General features: G+C 40.7%; 1 protein-coding gene across 1 annotated transcript in view; it reads left to right on the forward strand.

Annotated features, from left to right (window-relative positions):
• LPL (lipoprotein lipase) overlaps window positions 1-16331 on the forward strand; it is a 28498-nt gene extending 12167 nt beyond the window's left edge. The window contains 8 exon segments of the mRNA NM_001112612.1: window positions 809-988; window positions 2333-2444; window positions 3128-3361; window positions 4968-5210; window positions 8408-8528; window positions 10078-10260; window positions 11163-11267; window positions 14379-16331. Of these exon segments, the coding sequence (NP_001106082.1) occupies window positions 809-988; window positions 2333-2444; window positions 3128-3361; window positions 4968-5210; window positions 8408-8528; window positions 10078-10260; window positions 11163-11267; window position 14379 (1179 nt within the window). The 3' untranslated portion in view covers window positions 14380-16331.
• Window positions 16332-19589: the final 3258 nt, after the last annotated feature.

The following is a 19589-nucleotide window of genomic DNA, read 5'->3' on the forward strand; positions in this document are numbered from 1 at the left end:
GACAAAGAAAAGAGAAACACTAGTAGTATGGAAAAACTTCTAATAGGGGCCTAGAGTAAACCCAGTTTTCTTGCTTTATCTGAAATAAGCTGCCTGGGGAGTCACGGGCACAGATGAAGGGAACTGAGGAGGCTCTCTAGCTGTGTCATGAGATTCCCAAAAGAATGCTTAGCATGTAGCATGCATGTGATGCATCCCAGCATGTTGCTTAGGCACAGCTATCTTGGAGCTTTGCCACTTGCTTGGATGTCATTAGCTTTAAGTACAGGGTTCCCATGGTGAAGTAGGGGATCCTGGCTGAAACAGGGGGCCATTAACATTACATTCTGAAGAAATGACATCATCCTCTCTTGATCTTGAAAGCCAACTACAAAGGGTGCCCAACACCCCAACCTTGAAGGGAGGCGAAGGCGTGTGGGACCGGACCGATTCCTCAGGTTTCTGCTCCTAGCCAGGTGCTCCTGCTAGTTTCCTCAAAGACCCGCTTTGCATTCAGACCAATCTTTTCTCTTAATAGTATAAATTATCAAAATTTTGCTGAATGTCTAAAATATACTTTTTAAATGGAAAGCATGGTGAACTCCAATCTGCTGTTCCTCAACTCAATGCCTTCCTGGCATACTTAGATCTGCCTTGGAAGGGACAGACCTGTCTCTGAACACTCTTCTGTTATTTGATTTTTTCTATCTGTGCCAACGGGCTTCCTTCCAAGTTTGTTTTTTTCCATTTCATGCAGGTGTATTGGGCTGATGTATCCATGACAAGTGGTAGGTGGGTATTTTAAGAAAGCTTGTGTCATCATCTTCAGGTAACAGGAATGTATGAGAGTTGGGTGCCAAAACTTGTGGCCGCCCTGTACAAGAGAGAACCAGACTCCAACGTCATTGTGGTGGACTGGCTGTCACGGGCTCAGCAGCATTACCCAGTGTCCGCGGGCTACACCAAACTTGTGGGACAGGACGTGGCCCGGTTTATCAACTGGATGGAGGTAAGACTGGGAGAAGTAGACTTAAGTGTCCAAAACAGTGTCTTTGACTGGAGCCAGACAAAATGGCTGTTTTTTCTTCCTTTTCTCTTAGATGTAAAGATTTTCTGGGGGCATTTCAAATCTTCAGAATGAGCATGGGCATTATTTTATATCCAAAAGCAACATTTTGATAAGAATAGACTATAAGTCCAATAAATAGTCCTGCCCTGCTCTATCATTTGATATTTTCATAGTGAATAGATCCAACAGACAAAAGCTTGTGATTTTCGGACAGAGGAAAGATGGCATGTTCAGCCAAATCCTTCCCCACCAGTTGGCTGGCCCATGGACATCTTATCCTCGCCTTGACATACCAATCTCTTTCATGAAAATACTAATAGTACTTATTCTTTAGTGTGAAATAGGATGAATCTTTTTGTTGAACATTGGGAGAGTGATGGAATTGAGCTAGGAAGATGTTGGAAGGGAAGGTGCATAGGATAGAAGGGAACTGAGGTCTGGAGTTCTGACTTAGCTGCAAGAGACCCACTTTTTCAGACGATCCCCTGAAAAGTACCTCTGAAAAGTATCTTGGGGTTGGAAAGAAGCTAATACTCTAACCGAGGCAAATTATTTTAACCAGGTAATTGGAAGTAAAAAATAGGCTGTATTTATTAGACTGACCATAAACGATAAAAGTTCTTTTCTTATCTTTTTTGCTAACCAGGCAAATGAACATGGGCAAACGGGATCACCTCCCTGGGGCTCAGGCTTCTCACCTGTTAAAGGAGGGGTTGGACCATGTGTCTCTGATCCCTTCCACTGTAATGTTTCCTGAGTCTGTCATTGCTTGGCTAACCTTCAGTGATAAAGTGATACAGGTATCTAGAGTAAGGAATAATGGGAAAATATATACCCATATACTATATGTACAAACATATACACATATACATATATATATGCATGCATATATGCATATACACATATACATATATACATGTATATATGCTTGTACATATAGTATATGGTTATATATGCAAAGACATATACAAACATATGCATATATTATATACATAATAATACTATTTCAGATGCATGGAAAAACTGTCATTTCAATCTGTTATTAAAGGAAAAGAAAATCTATACTGGATTTGTTTATGGAACAGTGAAACAAAAGAAAAAGAGAAAATTTTAACAATAGAGAATATTTTCTCTCTCTTACCTGTAACACAAAATTAAAATAAGTAGAATTAGTTTTCAGTATTTCCTATATTTCGAAAACAATATTTATATTCATTTTGTTTCTTTTGGTTTTGTTTTTTGGCAGAATTATAAGAACCTTTGTTTTCTTTTTCTCTTCCAAAGGAGGAGTTTAACTACCCTCTGGACAACGTCCATCTCTTGGGATACAGCCTCGGAGCCCATGCTGCTGGCATTGCAGGAAGTCTGACCAATAAGAAAGTCAACAGAATTACTGGTAAGAAAGAAGTTTCATTGGTCTTATAAGAGTTGAGAAGATTGTCATTCTGAGAGAGAATCAGAACGAATTTTGTTAAATACCCATGTGTGTGGTGTTCTTCCAGGAGACATGCCCAGCACTTGATTACCTCATTGTAGGGCTCTTTATTAGGGATAAGAAAAATTACAGATGCTCTGACGGGCTTACTATCCACTGGCAACAGCACAGAAATAAAGCAGAATTACACACAATGCCTGCAGATTTCTCTGGGAAGCCTGTTTCCCTCCACTCTCAGCTCTGTGTTTTCGTAGTGTAATGCACATCAGTACGAGGAAAAAAGAAAAAGGACCAATTCCAGAGGACACTTAGAAAGAAGACAGGCATCTAGGCAAAGGTGTGGCTTACACACAGAGAGAAAGAACCCACCGCTGTTTATACATCTTCTCAACGTATTCAAAATAATCTACAAAAGGAAATCCAGCCATCCCGAGTGAAAATTGCTGTATAAGGCTAAGAGACTCATATTCATTGTAGAAGGAGCCAAGCCTCCTTTTATGTCTAAGTAAAGATCCAGTGACTACAGAATAGGTGATGATAAGAATCTAAATAGCTGCCAGTGCATTCAAATGATGATCAGTGACATACGAATATCACACGAATGGAAATTTACAAATTTGTGGACCTGTTTTTTCCCTTTTAAGGCCTTGATCCAGCTGGACCTAACTTTGAGTATGCAGAGGCCCCAAGTCGCCTTTCTCCTGATGATGCAGATTTTGTAGACGTCTTACACACATTCACCAGAGGGTCCCCTGGCCGAAGCATTGGAATCCAGAAACCAGTTGGGCATGTTGACATTTACCCGAATGGAGGTACTTTTCAGCCAGGATGTAACATTGGAGAAGCTATTCGCGTGATTGCAGAGAGAGGCCTTGGAGGTAAATATTATTTAGAAGTGAATTAAATGTGACTCTTATCCTTAACCCTTATTGACCGAAAGTCCTACCCAGTAGCTCCAAAGTATGTAGTTTTCATATACACATTTGGCCAAATTATGTTTCTGAAGAATTCTGCAATGTTCAGCAAGACCACCTTATAGCAAGGCAAACAGACATTTTATCTTTTATTTACTATATTGTAGACTACACTGAGCAGTGCACTTACAGTAGCAAGAGAAAAAGGTGAGATTTAGACAGGAAAACTCCACTGACCTCAATAATGGCATCATAAAATGCTATCTGGCCACACGTTGTCACACCTTGAATGCAGTTGCAAAGCCAATGGAAGGATTGTAGATGTTATTGGAATGGAAGGAGAGGTTAATTAGTATAAATCTTCCAAAATTTTCAGAACATAATGTTGGCTTAATGTTTTACTTTAATAATGTTAGCTTGTGTTAAATTTATGATTTTTTTTCTTTTTTTTTTTTTTTTTTGAGACAGAGTCTTGTTCTATTGCCCAAGTTGGGGTGCAGTGACACAATCAGAGTTCAGTGTGGCCTTGAACTTCTAGGCTCAAGCGATCCTCCTGCCATAGACTCTCAAGTATCTGGAACACACCCCCATACCTGGCTAATGTTTTTGTTTTTTGTAAAAACAGGGGACTTGCAATATTGCCCAGGCTGGTCTCAAACTCCTGGCCTCAAGTGATCCTCCTGCCTCCAGCCTCCCAAAGTTCTGGGATTACAGCTGTGAGCCGCCATGTCCAGCTTATGATTTATTTTTAAGGGCCCTTTGCATACTTTATGGACATTGGGACCTACCTAGGATATTCTCATTATTTTTGTGCACGTTATAGAACTTACAGCATAATGTTACTATTTTCAATTGTCCTAAAAACATACAAGGAAGTCATTCTTATGGCATTGCTGATTATTTCTATGGTTCATTTGATGTAAAAGAGTGTTAGTAGGGGCAGAATCCTCAATTATACATAATATCAATGATAAAATACAATTCACTTAACGATTACCCTCTTAAGATGTGGTTTCTAGAAATACAAAAAAAAAAAAAATTACGATTGGGCCATAACCCTACTGTAAGTTGAGAAGCACGTGTATATATATATGATGGTTTGACTTAAAACTTTTGGACATTATGATGGGTTTTGGGGGAATTAAGTGCATTTCAACTTACAGTATTTTTGACTTAGGAAAAATATATTGTAAGGCAAGGGGCATGTATATGTTTCTAGAAACATCTAGAAGTGTTAGACACTTTCAATATAAGAGAATGATGTGACAAACAAGGAAATCAACCTCCACCTTGCAGGCTTATTACAGCTTCATAAACATACACATAAATATAAGAAGTATGAAAGTCGAAAATTCCCTGTGAACTTGCAACTTTCTCTGTCTTGGAGGTGCGTGGGCCGCTACCACCAAGAATATTTCCTGAAATAGCGCCTACGATCATAAATGCACAGGACTATATCCTTGGGTCATTTTATTCTAACGCCACATCTAACCTATTTTAGACACGCCAAATGAAACACACATTGTGGATTTCTGCTGAGATACAATCTTTGTGTCTCTTTTTTACCCAGATGTGGACCAGCTAGTGAAGTGCTCCCATGAGCGCTCCATTCATCTCTTCATCGACTCCTTGTTGAATGAAGAAAATCCAAGTAAGGCCTACAGGTGCAGTTCCAAGGAAGCCTTTGAGAAAGGGCTCTGCTTGAGTTGTAGAAAGAACCGCTGCAACAATCTGGGCTATGAGATCAATAAAGTCAGAGCCAAAAGAAGCAGCAAGATGTACCTGAAGACTCGTTCTCAGATGCCCTACAAAGGTAGGCTGGAGACTGTTGTAAATGAGGAAATCAAGGAGTCCTATTTTATCATGCTCACTGCATCGCACGTACTGATTCTGTCCATTGGAACAGAGATGATGACTGATATTACTAAACCCTGAGCCCTCACTGGTGTTTCTGTTGATAGGGAGTTACATTGATCCATTTGCCTGAGGCTCCTAATTCCCATTGCCAGCAAGGCCCCAGTGCCCAGCCTGGGATTTGCAGCCTTGCTCGCTGCCCTCCCCTGTACATGTGGCCATTAGCATGGGCTAGGCTATCAGCACAGAGCTCAGAGCTCATTTGGAACCATCCACCTGGGGTCAACAAACTATAACCTTTATGCCAAATCCAGCCTACTTCCTGCTTTTGTAAATAGTTTTTTTTAACTTTTAAGTTCGGGGGTACATATGCAGGTTGGCTAAATAGGTAAACTTGTGACATGGGAGTTTGTTGTCCAGATTATTCCATCACCCAGGTATTAAGCCTAGTACCCATTAGTTATTTTTCCTGAAGCTCTCCCTCCTCCCACCCTCTGGGAGGCCCCAGTGTCTGTTGTTCCCCTCTATGTGCTCATGCAAAGTTTTATTAGGACACAGTCACACACATTCATTACCATATTGGCGGCAAAGGCTGGTTTCATGCCACCATAACAGAGTTGATAGCCCACAGAGCCTAAAATATTTACTCCCTGGCCCTTTACAGAAAGTTCACGACTTACATAAAGGCAAGGACCATCTGTCTTATTTATTTATTTATTCATTTATTTATTTATTTATTTATTTATTTAATTTGAGATGAAGTCTAGCATTCTCCTAGGCTGGAGTAGAGGGGCACAATCTTGGCTCACCACAACCACCTCTGCCTTCCGGGTTCAAAGGATTCCCCTGCTTCAGCCTCTGGAGTAGCTGGGGTTACAGGCATGCACCACCATGCCCGGCTAATTTTTGTATTTTTGGTAGAGAGGGGGGTTTCACCATGTTGACCAGGCTGGTCTCGAACCGCTGACCTCAGGTGATCTGCCCTCCTTGGCTTCATTTGTCTTTTTAAATGCAACTATTCCTGGAAGGCAAGAGTATCTCACACCTTCTAAGATACTGCCATTTTGCCAGGAGTTTGTTTCACACTTGAATTTCAAGCTTGGCCTCTTGTTTAGAGCCAGACCTAAAGGAATGGTGGGAAAATGGGAGAGGAGGTCATTGGATAAATCTGGTGAGAGGGACCAACTTCAGGAAGGGTGGCTTTTGTGGAATTCAGGTGGAAACCTGAGGGAAAGGACGATATTATAGAACAGTGGCCCCAGGTACAACATATGGCATCCGTGTGTAAGGTGATTCCTAGAATCTGTAGAGGTGTCTTTTGTGGTATAGAGGTTGGGGCACCTGTGCTTCAAGGAAACCTTAACTCTTCAGAATCAGGCAATGTGTATGAGGTAAAGAGGGGACCACGGGACCATAATCTTGAAGACAGACAGGCTTCACTCATCCCTGTTGCCTGCACCAGTGGGTTCAAGTCTCTGCCAGTGTCTCCTGGGGGCACCTCACCACTCCCAGCTTCTTCAGTTCTGGCCTGTCCTGCTGCCTGCAAGGGATTTGATTAATTCTCAATTCAATGTCTCTTCATCTTTTAGTAGCTGTGGGGTTTTGTTGTTGTTCTTCTGTTTTTGCTTAGTATCTGGCTACTTTTTAATTATAAAAAGAGACATATCTAAACAAAATAGAGATTGTTATCAGAAGTTCACAACAATAAAATTTATTGAAATTTTTTTCACCTGGACGAGAGTCTAATGCAGCATAAAAATATGGTCTTCTATATTCTATTCTAAACCATCAATCTTAAGAGATCTGTGTCTCAGCTTAAGAGAAAGTACATTTAATAGACAGTAACACAAATAAAAGAAAAAATCTGACCAAGGATAGTGGGATATAGAAGAAAAAACACTCCAAGAGTTCCTTTTTTTTTTTTTTTTTTTTTGAGACGGAGTCTTGCTCTATTACCCAGGCTGGAGTGCGGTGGCACAATCTCGGCTCACTGCAACCTCTGCCTCCCGGTTCAGGCGATTCTCCTGCCTCAGCCTCCCAAGTAGCTGGGATGACAGGAACCCGTCACCACGCCCGACTAATTTTTGTATTTTTCTTAGCAGAAATGGGGTTTCACCATGTTGACCAAGCTAGTCTCAAACTCCTGACCTCAGGTGATTCACCCACCTCGGCCTCCCAAAGTGCTGGGATTACAGGCATGAGCCACCGTGCCTGGCCTCCAAGAACTCTTTTTTCCCCCATCACTGAGATTGTATTTTAGTCCTGCTGCCTTTCCTTTTAACCTCTCCCCAGGCCCATTTGCTCAGGGTTTTTGGTAGAGACCAGAGGAGGGGCAGGGAAGAGATATAGAAGTTCAAGTACCTGCTTCCAGAGGCTGTCCCTAGTATAGAATACTTTAGGAGCTGGCTTTACAAGGCAGTCCTTGTGGCTTCGCTGATGGCTCATGAAATAAGTTCTTAAAAAAATTTGTTTTTATTTCCATAGGTTATTGGGGAACAGGTGGCATTTGCTTACATGAGTGAGTTCTTTAGTGATGATTTGTGAGATTTTGGTGTGCCCATCACAGAATGGAAAAACTAATGAAATAAGTTCTATGGTGTGCCTAGTAGACACCTACTCTGCACTAGATGGTGGGGGAATTAAAAGGGTGGGCATGGTCCTCTGACCAGAAGCCTGCTTACAGCCAGGGTGGAAGGACAGACCTACTCATGAAACAAACACAGTGACATATAGTGACACAGAAGCAAATGCCGAATATGCTTGCTCCAGATGCTAAGGGACAAGACGGCCAAGGATGGTGGAGTTCATGGAGAAAGCATCATGAGTGTTTTATTTGGCCTGCTGATTTGATCTCTCTAGCACTCCATCAAAGATGGCTACTTCCTAGTGCTGCTTGGCAATTCAGACACATTTGGGTTTTTCCTATGCATATAACCACACTTCTCCAAAAGGGAGTAGAATTCAAGGTCTGCATTTTCTAAATATGAACATTATGCATGATGAAGTCTTTCCAAGCAACACCAGTGGTTCCATGTGTGTGAACTTTCGGTTTGAGTGCTAGTGAGATACTTTCTGTGGTTCTAAATTGCCTGATTGTGTGGGGTTGTGATATTTTCATAAAGATTGATCTGTATGTTCCAATTTCCTCCCCGACAGTCTTCCATTACCAAGTAAAGATTCATTTTTCTGGGACTGAGAGTGAAACCCATACCAACCAGGCCTTTGAGATTTCTCTGTATGGCACCGTGGCTGAGAGTGAGAACATCCCATTCACCCTGTGAGTAGCACACGGGGGCAGTCATCATGGCATTGCTCCCTCCCCTGCCATAACCCTCGGTCTGAGCAGCAGAGGCAGAGCGGGATGCCTAGAAAACAAGTCTCTAGTTTAAAAAATCAGAATTTCAAAATTGAGGTCTTTCCTCTATTTTATATTGAGAAAAAAAATGCTTTAAATTGGTTATTTTATTTTCACTTACTATATTTTTTTATTCATCATCTTGTATCTGCTTATTTCTTTTATAAAGCTGCTGTTAAACAATACAATCAAATTATCTCAAAAGGTTTGACATTAAAGAAAATGAGCAATAGTAACAGGAAACCACTCTATAGATATATATGTAATATGTATAGAAAATATAAGTAGTAACAAGTCCATAACAAAGTGTTAGCTCCTCTTTTTTTGTTTTTTTTTGTTTTTTGTTTTTTGTTTTGGAGATGGAGTCTTGCTCTGTCACCCAGGTTGGAGTGCAGTGGTGCGATCTCAGCTCACTGCAACCTCTGCCTCCCGAGTTCAAGCAATTCTTCTGCCTCAGCCTCCTGAGTAGCTGGGACTACAGGTGCCCCCACCATGCCCAGCTAGTTTTTGTATTTTTAGTAGAGACAGGGTTTCACCATGTTGGCCAAGCTGGTCTCGAATTCCTGATCTCAGGTGATCCACCCACCTTGGCCTCCCAAAGTGCTGGGATTACAGGTGTGAGCCACTGTTCCCAGCCTACCCCTTACTATTAATCAAAGAAATATAAAATTAAGGCAACTTGATATTCTTTTACAATTACTAGAAGAACAAATCTTTAAAATAGCCAGTGCAGACAAGGTGGTGAAGCAGAACATGCGAACCTACTGCACATTGTTCACAGCTAGAACCCTCTAGGTGCGGAAGGCAGTATGTTAATAACTTTCCACAGCTACGAAATGTTATTACATAGAAGGAAGTGATTTTTTTCCTAATATTTATCCTAAAGAAATAGTCAACAAACATTTTTAAAAACATCAATTACAGCGGTACATATACTAGCATAAATTAGAAATCCAGTATCCAACATTGAGTCAGTAGTTAAATGAACTGTGGTTTATCAAGTCAATAAAAATGATCTAGCCTATAAAAACTATAATTCTGGGAAACCAGGAAAACATGGTAAAAAATGGAATATAAAATATAAAGAGAATAAAGAATAGAGAATTTTATGTGTGCTATGATTGTAACTAAATAATGTTCAAGTATCAATACAAATTGAAAAGGAATACATGAAAATGAATATTATATTTCTGAATGATTGACTTCAGGATTTTCTTTTAGAATTGTATTAAATAGTTCATGTCATTAGGATAAATGCTGGAATAGACCAAAGGGATGTGGATATAATTTAAAATATACTAAATGCCATCAGCCATCATTTTGGGTATTTTCTTGGGCATTTTTTGCATTTTTAAAATATCCCCTAAACAATAGAGCTATTTATATTTGGAGAGGAGAAAAAAAAGTTGGGGGCAGGGGACAGGGAGAGCTGATCTCTATAACTAACCAAATGTATTACTTTTTTGTTTAGGCCTGAAGTTTCCACAAATAAGACATACTCCTTCCTAATTTACACAGAGGTAGACATTGGAGAACTACTCATGTTGAAGCTCAAATGGAAGAGCGATTCATACTTCAGCTGGTCAGACTGGTGGAGCAGTCCCGGCTTTGCCATTCAGAAGATCAGAGTAAAAGCCGGAGAGACTCAGAAAAAGTAATTAAATGTATTTTTCTTCATTCACTTGAGACCCCCACCTGATGTCATGACCTAGGGGTTGTATTTCAGGGGCCTTCAAGATTCAGGGAGAGCTTTGGGAAACCTTGTATTTATTACTATATGATGTAGATTTTCTTTAGGAGTATTATTTTATTATTATTTTATTTTTTGGGGAAATGACAGTATTTTTGTATTTCATGTAAGGAAAACATGAGCCCTGAATTGCTCACAGTTATTCAGTGAGCGCTGGGATTAGAAGTCAAGAATCTAAGCTTCTCGTTTGGCACTGTTTCTTGTGAGCACAAAATAGCTGGGGAACAAACCTCCGAGATGTTACCTGGATAATCAAAGATTCAAACCAACCTCTTCAAGGGGGATGAGATTCCAAGACAATCTCAACCTGTCTCTGCAACCTCACCCACGGGTACCCATAAAATGAATTACATAGAGAACGCTATAGTAGTCATTTGCTTGTATCACCAAAAAGAAAAAGAAAAAAGATCTTGAGGATGGGATAGAAATGTTATAAAGAACCTTTTTTTCACTAGCAAGGTCCAGTTGAAGGCAGATGCGCTAATTCCTTAATGCAGATGCTAAGAGATGGCAGAGTTGATCTTTTATCATCTCTTGGTGAAAGCCCAGTGATATAAGGCTGCTCTAGGCTGTCTGCATGCCTGTCTATCTAAATTAACCAGCTTGTTTGCTGAACACTGGGTTAGGCTCTCAAATTACCCTCTGATTCTGATGTGGCCTGAGTGTGACAGTTAATTATTGGGAATATCAAAACAATTACCCAGCACGATCACGTAGTATTTAAACAGTCCTGACAGAACTGTACCTTTGTGAACAGGGCTTTTGATTATTCTACATGGCATAGTCACATCCATTTTCTTCCACAGGGTGATCTTCTGTTCTAGGGAGAAAGTGTCTCACTTGCAAAAAGGAAAGGCACCTGCGGTATTTGTGAAATGCCATGACAAGTCTCTGAATAAGAAGTCAGGCTGGTGAGCATTCTGGGCTAAAGCTGTCCGGGCATCCTGAGCTTGTACCCTAAAGGAGGCAGCTTCATGCATTCCTCTTCACCGTATCACCAGCAGCTTGTCCTGACTCATGTGATCAAAGCCTTCAGTCTTTCTTAGTCCTTCTGCATATGTATCAGATGGGTCTGTTGCTTTTTGCAATACTTCCTCTTTCTTCTTTCTGTTGTTTCTCCCAGCCCTGACCTTCATCCCAGGCACACATTTTAGGTTTTATTTTACTCCTTGAACTACCCCTGAATCTTCACTTCTGCGTTTTTCTCTACTGCGTCTCTGCTGTCTTTGCAAATCCCATCTGCAGAGCATGTAACGCAAGTTTAGTAGTTGCCGTTCTGGCTGTGGGTGCAGTTCTTCCCGGGATGTATTCAGGGAAATGAAAAGGTTTCATTGCATCACCTGTAGCCACATAGTTCTTGATTCTGCAAGCGCCAGCGCACTCCAGGACAGCCAGCCAACAGGACTAGCCCAAGCAACCATCTCAAAACCCTCGAAGTTACCAACTGAAGAGAATGAGAGTTATAGGAAACTGTTCTCTTTTCAATCTCCAGACAACTCTCTGCCTCTTTCCTACCTGACCTTTAGGGCTAATCCATGTGGCAGCTGTTAGCTGAATCTTTCCAGAGTGTCAGTACTAAGAGGAGACTAAGCATGTGACCTTCACCACTCCTGTTCTGAATTCCTGGAATATGCCATTTTCATCCCTCCACACATCCCCTGCCAGATAGCAAGTGCTAATGGGTTACAGGAACAAAGGGGAGAAATATTAGATCATGTCATACAAGCCAGTGACACAAGAAATGATGGGAAAGGCTGGACACAGCGTCATCTGGAAATAGGAAAAGCAATTGCTTTTGGTTTGTTCTCTTTTCCTAGTTTGCATTTAGAGACAAAAGTATAGAATAAGAATTGCCTTCTTGCCTGTAATTCCAGCACTTTGGGAGGCTGAGGCGGGCAGATCACCTGAGGTCAGGAGTTCGAGACCAGCCTGGCCAACATGGCGAAACCCTGTCTCTACTAAAAATATAAAAATTAGCTGGATGTGGTGGCACATGCCTATAATCCCAGCTACTCGGGAGGCTGAGGTGGGAGAATTGCTTGAACCCAGGAGGCGGAGGTTGCAGTGAGACGAGATCACGCCATTGTACTCCAGCCTGGGCAACAGAGCAAGACTCTGTCTCAAAAAAAAAAATTGCCTATTAGGAAAAGTATATTAAAGACCCTATATATTAACATCTTTAATTTTTTTAAATTCTACTTTATAATAGATTTTATGCATGTTTACTATAAATAGATCAGGAAAAATGAGCAAAAAGAAAATAAAATCACTGTGACCATATCACTCAGAGACAACCCCAATTAACATTTTGATTTATATTTTTTCAGACTTTATATATACACAATATTTATAAGTTTTTCATCTTTTATAAAAATGGAATTATGGTGTATAAACTCTGAACGACTAGATGAGACCATCTGGATCAAAAGCATTAATGTAAGAGCATCAAGATAAACTCAAAATGGAGAATAGTTAGTGGTATTGACCCAGCCAAAATAACGCAATTCTTATCTAACTGGAGACTTTTCTTCTAAGAGGTTATTACTTTGTTTTTCCTCATCACAAATCTGAGGCAATATCATACTTTCTTCAATTCTTAGAAAGAGACTTTTAGATGAAGTTTTTTGTTTGTTTTCTTAAGATGGAGCTGCGCTCTTGTTGCCTAGGCTGGAGTGTAGTGGCTCGATCTCGGCTCACTGCAACGTCCGCCTCCTGGGTTCAAGAGATTCTCCTGCCTCAGCCTCCCAAGTAGCTGGGATTACAGGTGTCCACAAACACACCTGGCTAATTTTGTATTTTTAGTAGAGATGGGGTTTCACCATGTTGGTCAGGCTGGTCTTGAACTCCTGACCTCAGGTGATCCGCCTGCCTCAGGCACCCAAAGTGCTGGGATTATAGGCATGAGTCACCACACCCAGCTCTAGATGAAGTTTTATACATGCATTTGTGTTACACATAAATAGCACGCACATTCTCCCAGAACATCTACAACTTTAAATCTATATGTGAATGTAAAAATAAAACCTCATTAAATTAGTAAATAACTCTGCTTGCAAAGCACGTCCAGTCATATTATTTCTATAAGTTACAAGACTTCATCTGAGAAAGCCGAATGATGCATTCTTTGTCCGATTATAGGATTACTGAAAGAACAGTTATTTAGGCAGAGAATATTCAGATGCATTTTATTTTTATTTATTTATTTTTGAGACAGAGTCTCATTCTGTTGCCCAGGCTAGAATGCAGTAGCATGATCTTGGTTCACTGCAACTCTGCATCCCGGGTTCAAGCAATTCTTGTGCCTCAGCCTCCCAAGTAGCTGGGATTACAGGCGCCCGCTACCATGCCCGGCTAATTTTTCTGTTTGTAGTAGAGACGCAGTTTCACCATATTGGCCAGGCTGGTCATCGAACTCCTGACCTCAGGTGATCTGCCTGCCTCAGCCTCCCAATGTGCTGGGATTACAGGCATGAGCCACGGCGCCCAGCCACATGCATTCTAAAAAATGCACCTGAACTTTATCTAGGAAGTAATTATAAATTAGACTAATAATCTTCAATGGTTCCTTTCTTCTGTGATTAAAATCAATCAAATCAAAGATTCTCTTTCTCACACCTTCTGCTAACTCATCAGAAACTTCATATCACAAGAAATGAAATGGAATGGGCTTTTCGTTTTATACATTTTAGAATAAGAAATCCTCTAAATTTAGAAGTCATTTGGCCCAGTCCTCCAAAAATGATGCACCTTATTTGGACAGGGCTAAATAGTTGCTCCAGTGTCTTTCATTCTTACGAATCTGCCATTCTCTGATCCATTATACACATCCCGCGCCCCCCCGCAATCCATTATACACATCCCGCCCCCCACCCCACCCCCACCCCCCACGGGTTTATTCTCACAACCTTTGTTCTGAAATTCCAGTTGAAGGCTTTTTCCATCCTAAAACCAGTGGGGTATGAGCAGGGTTTGTAAAACAATCAGCAGATAATAAATTGCCCTTTTCCTGTGCTTTTTCTCAGAAACTGGGCGGCTCTACAGAAGAAAGAACAGCACATGAATTCTGTGAAGAATGAAGTGAAGGAAGTAACTTTTACAAAGCATACCCAGTGTTTGGCGTGTTTCAAAAGCGGATTTTCCTAAATATTAATCCCAGCTCTATCCTTGTTAGTTATTTTAGGAGACAGTCTCAAGCATTAAAAGGTGGCTAATTCAATTTGTGGGGTATAGTGGCCAAACAGCACATCCTCCAACGTTAAAAGACAGTGGATCATGAAAAGCACTGTTTTGTCCTTTGAGAAAGAAATAATTGTTTGGGCTCATAGTAAAATAAGGCTCCTTCATGTGGCGTATTGGGCCATTGCCTATAATTGGTTAGAACCTCCTATTTTAATTGAAATTCTAGATCTTTCAGGCTAAGACTTTCTCAAAGTTTACTCCAAGTCTCCAAGAATACAGAAAATGCTTTTCCGTGGCATGAATCAGACTCAGCTACCTAGCAGTATGCATGATGTTTTAGAATGATTCCCTCTTGCTGTTGGAATGTAGTCCAGAAGTCCACCAGCAATATGTGACTTGGAGAGGGACAAAGAAAGGGGCTGATAAACACAGAGCTTTTAAACAGTCCCTACCATTGGCTTGCATCATGACAAAGTTACAAATTCAAGCAGATGTAAAATCCAGATCAATTAATTCCTAATAGGCTTTATCATGTATAGATTAATCCCTCTCTACCCCTTCTTTTTTCTTTGTCTCAAGATCATATTATAATAATGTTCTCTAGATAGGGGTTGAAAACGAGCCTGTAATCCTCAGCTGACACATAATTTGAACGGTGCAGAAAAAAAAATACATAATTTTATTATTAGATTCTCCAAATGATTTTCATCAATTTAAAATCATTCAATATCTGACAGTTACTATTCAGTTTTAGGCTTACCTCAGTCATGCTTCAGTTGTACTTCCAGTATGTCTCTTTTGTTCCTAGCTTTGACATGAAAAGATACGTTTGAGTTCAAATTTTGCATTGTGTGAGCTTCTACAGATTTTAGAGAAGGACTGTTTTTACTAAGTAAAAGGGTGGAGAAGTTCCTGGGGTAGATTCCTAAGCAGTGCTACTAAACCATCGCGTGCAAGGAGCCACATGGAGCACCATGAGGGTTGTTATTTGTTGTTTTTAACAACTAATCAAGGGTGAGTGAACAATTATTTATAAACTAGATCTCCTATTTTTCAGAATGCTCTTCTATGTAAAAATATGAAATGATAAAGATGTCAAATATCTCAGAGGCTATTGCTGGGAACCGGACTGTGAAAATGTGTGATATGTGAACATATATTAGAAAGCTCTGCATGTGTGCTGTCCTTCAGCGTAATTTGGAAGGGAAAACAGTCGATCAAGGGATGTATTGGAACATGTTGGGGTAGAAATTGTTCCTGATGTGCCAGAATTTTGACCCTTTCTCTGAGAGAGATGACCGTGCCTATAAATAGTAGGACCAATGTTGTGATTAACATCATCAGGCTTGGAATGAATTCTCTCTAAAAATAAAATGATGTACGATTTGTTGTTGGCATCCCCTTTATTACTAATTGATTAAATGTCTGGATTTGGTTTGTGACCCAGGATGCATTAACTTAAAAGATTTACTAAAGCAGCACATAGCACCAGGAACTCTGGCTCTGAAAAACTTTGCTATTTATATCAAGGATGCTTTGGCTTTACATTTTATTTATTAGCTGTAAATACATGTGTGGATGTGTAAACGGAGCTTGTACATATTGGAAAGGTCCTTGTGGCGATCTGCATTTATAAACGTGTGGTGCTAACTTTGTACGTGTCTTTATCAGTGATGCTCTCACAGAGCCAACTTACTCTTATGAAATGGGCTTTAACAAAACAAGGAAGAAACGTACTTAACTGTGTGAAGAAATGGAATCAGCTTTTAATAAAATTGACAACATTTTATTACCACACTAAGTCATTATTTTGTATCATTTTTAAAGTAAATTTATTCTTAGGTCAGATTCACTCAGCATATTTTGACTAAGTAACCATTGTCCTTAGTAAACCAAAGAGCTTCTGAGAATTATAGTGCACATTTTACGTATTTTTAACATTTATATTTGTATAAAGCTATAGAAAGCCTTACATGTCCTTTAAACTGACTATAGAAGAAAATGATACAGAATTCTGCCTGCATAAAATACATGGGACTATTCTTGCCTACAATATGCTTTTTCACAAGCAAAATGTTAGACTAACATAAAGTGTCTTTGGTCATTTTATAGTATACATTATCTCTATTTCTGAGGCCTCATTGTTAGCTGTAACGTAAGTAGCATTTGTGCAATAAAATGAACTATTTGGGATGGGAGGGTACATTTTTTAGAACTTTGCTTTGGGTTGCCTTGATAATTAAAATAATAGCATATGATCCATTTATGCAGCTAAGTAGGGATTACTTCTTGGTACAGTCAGGAAGAGTTTAGTCCAGAAAACAATTACTTCAATGGCCACTGACCCAAACTTCCAGGCTAGAGTGCAATGGTGCGATCATGGCTCACTGCAACCTCCACCTCCCAGGCTCCAGTGATTCTCCTGCCTCAGCCTCCCAAGTAGATGGTACTATAAGCACATGCCACTGCACTCAGCTAATTTTTGTATTTTTTGTAGAGATGGGGTTTCACCATGTTGCCCAGGCTGGTCTTGAATTCCTGGCCTCAAGTGATCCACCCTCCTCGGCCTCCCAAAGTGCTGCAATTACAGGCATGAGCCACCGTGCCCAGCCTTGACCTAAACTTTTATTGTCAGTTAGGTATTGGATCTTCCGGAGTTTGGGTCTCCCCTGACAGGAGGGGGCTCCCCAGTTTACACTTGGCCACTGCCCATCAATGTCTGTTGATCAATAAGATAGACAATTGCAGGTGTCGCTGAGGATGTGAAGTGTGAACCTGTGTAAGTGGCTGATGGGAATGTAAAATGGCACAGCCACTCTGGAGAACAATTCGGTAGTATTTCCAAAATTAAGCATAGAGTTTAACCCATATGACCTAGCAATTCCACTCCTAGGTATATACCCAAGAGAAATGAAAACAGATCCACAAAGATTTGCACACAAAGGTTCACAGCAGCATTAATCAGATTAGTCCCAAAGTGGACAACCCAAATGTCCATGAACTTGTGAAAGAGATAAGGAAAATGTGGCAAATTCATACAATGAAATATTATTTGGAAGTAAAAAGAACAAGCGGCAGATATATGATACAACATGATGAACCTTGAAAACCTTTTGCTATATGAAAAAAACCAGATGCAAAATGGAACCATGGGCTTAGGGGAAGAGAACAGGACAACAGTGTAAAAGTTGCAAAGAGGAACAAAAAGGCTACCTGCCTCATTCCCAGGCCAAGTAACACAGGAGGAAAGAAAATACCCACATTTGAGAGGGCTAAAGGAAAGAGGTATTCTCAAGATGAAGTAGGAGGTGGGACTCAACTCTGGAAGTGGGCCTCATACACTGTACCAAATTGAGAACTAGCTAAAACAGGGATGGGGTGAAAGCAACTTTTCATAAGACATGCCCACCATTGTCCCATCCTCCTCCCTTAAGCCCTTGTCTTGCTCATGTCAACAAGTTTATTGCCATCTCTTCTTCCTAGTTACAGACATCTGTGGAGCTCTGAGTTTTTTACCTAATCATTATTTTAGAACCTGGTTCACTCTCTCTCCCTTCTACACTAGTTCTGTCATTATTCTTACTGATTTCATTATCTCTGAGGGGACAGATTTTATTTTTCAATGGCAGCCACAACACTACCTCCCATTCTGCATGTTCTCCTGCACTGTTACCTTGACATCCCTATTAAGAGTTGGAATCTAGTCACCCCACTTTGCTAGTCTCCCCACTCCTTTGAACTTGTGTGGGCCCTAAGATTGCTTCTACTAGTAGAATATAACTAAAAAGACCCTGTGCCAGTGTGGGGTGCAGCCCTTAACTGGCTTGGCATTTTCTGCTTTTGGCTCCTTGGGGCACTCACTCTTGGGAAACTTCCTTTTGGAACTCAGCATTCATGATGTGGGAAGGCGAAGCTTCACAAAAAGAGCATATGTTGGTTCTCTCAGCTCCCAACAAACAACCAGTCTCGACTGTCAGTCACGTGAGTGAGGCATCTTGGACCTCCAGCCAGTTGAGTGTTCAGAAGTCTGCAGCTTGAGCTGGCATCTGGATGCAACAACATGAGAGACGCCCTGCCCAGCCAAGCCCAGCCAACTCACAGTACTATGAGAGATATTAATAACTTGTTGTTTTCACTAAGTTTTGAGGAGTTTGTTTTGCAACAATAGATAATTAAAACATCTGGATGATGCATCCAATATTCTGGCTTCTCACTGCCTTTACCTCCTCCTCTCCCATGGCCTTGTCTTCTAAATCGACCTTTACATAGAAACATTCTGTCATGTGCTATACTATATCATGCCACTACTAATAACTCATAAACTCAATTTCAACTTCTCCCTTCTTTGGCTACCATGCTCTCTTTCTACTTTAATCAGTCTAGTGCTCTCAGTCCAACAACTCCTCAACTGCCCCAGGACCTCCAATACATTGATCTATCCATCCCTCATTTCCTTTCTTAGCCTCATTTGATCCTTACTCAGCTTAGATTTCAAGGCCCAAGGTTATTATTATTCCAATGCCAAAACTCGAAAGAACTGTGCTTCTCTCACCCTCACCTGAGCTCTACGGGGCAAAACATAAACCTGAATAAATCCAGATCACCACCTACTCCATAACTGCATCAGAACAGCAGAATGTGAGGTAACACACCCATGCACACACAGCCCTGCTGCCCCTCACATTACCGCCTCACTCCATGGATCCCTTACAGCCGTCCAGCAGTCCTCCTACATTTCCCTAGTTCAAACAGGCCTCACTCTCCCAGAGGATGATTTAATCTCACACGTCCAATAATTTCTCACCTGTCTCCACACTCAGCTGATCGCCTTATTTACTGAGAATACAGGGGCAACCAAAACGCTCTATGTGCTTCATTCTTAAATCTATCCATTTCCCTGCTCCACTCTGCTTTCCTTTCATTATAAAATGGCTGCATTTTCCTCTCTCCTCCTATCTCTGACTAATTCATGCATACCAGATCTCTGCAGAGTATTGAAGTCCTTTTCTCCTACTCAAAGACATTGCTCTGGAGTTGTTCCTGTCCTCTCTTGC

This window comes from Papio anubis, chromosome 8 (assembly GCF_008728515.1).
Source record: "Papio anubis isolate 15944 chromosome 8, Panubis1.0, whole genome shotgun sequence".
NCBI lineage: Eukaryota > Metazoa > Chordata > Mammalia > Primates > Cercopithecidae > Papio > Papio anubis.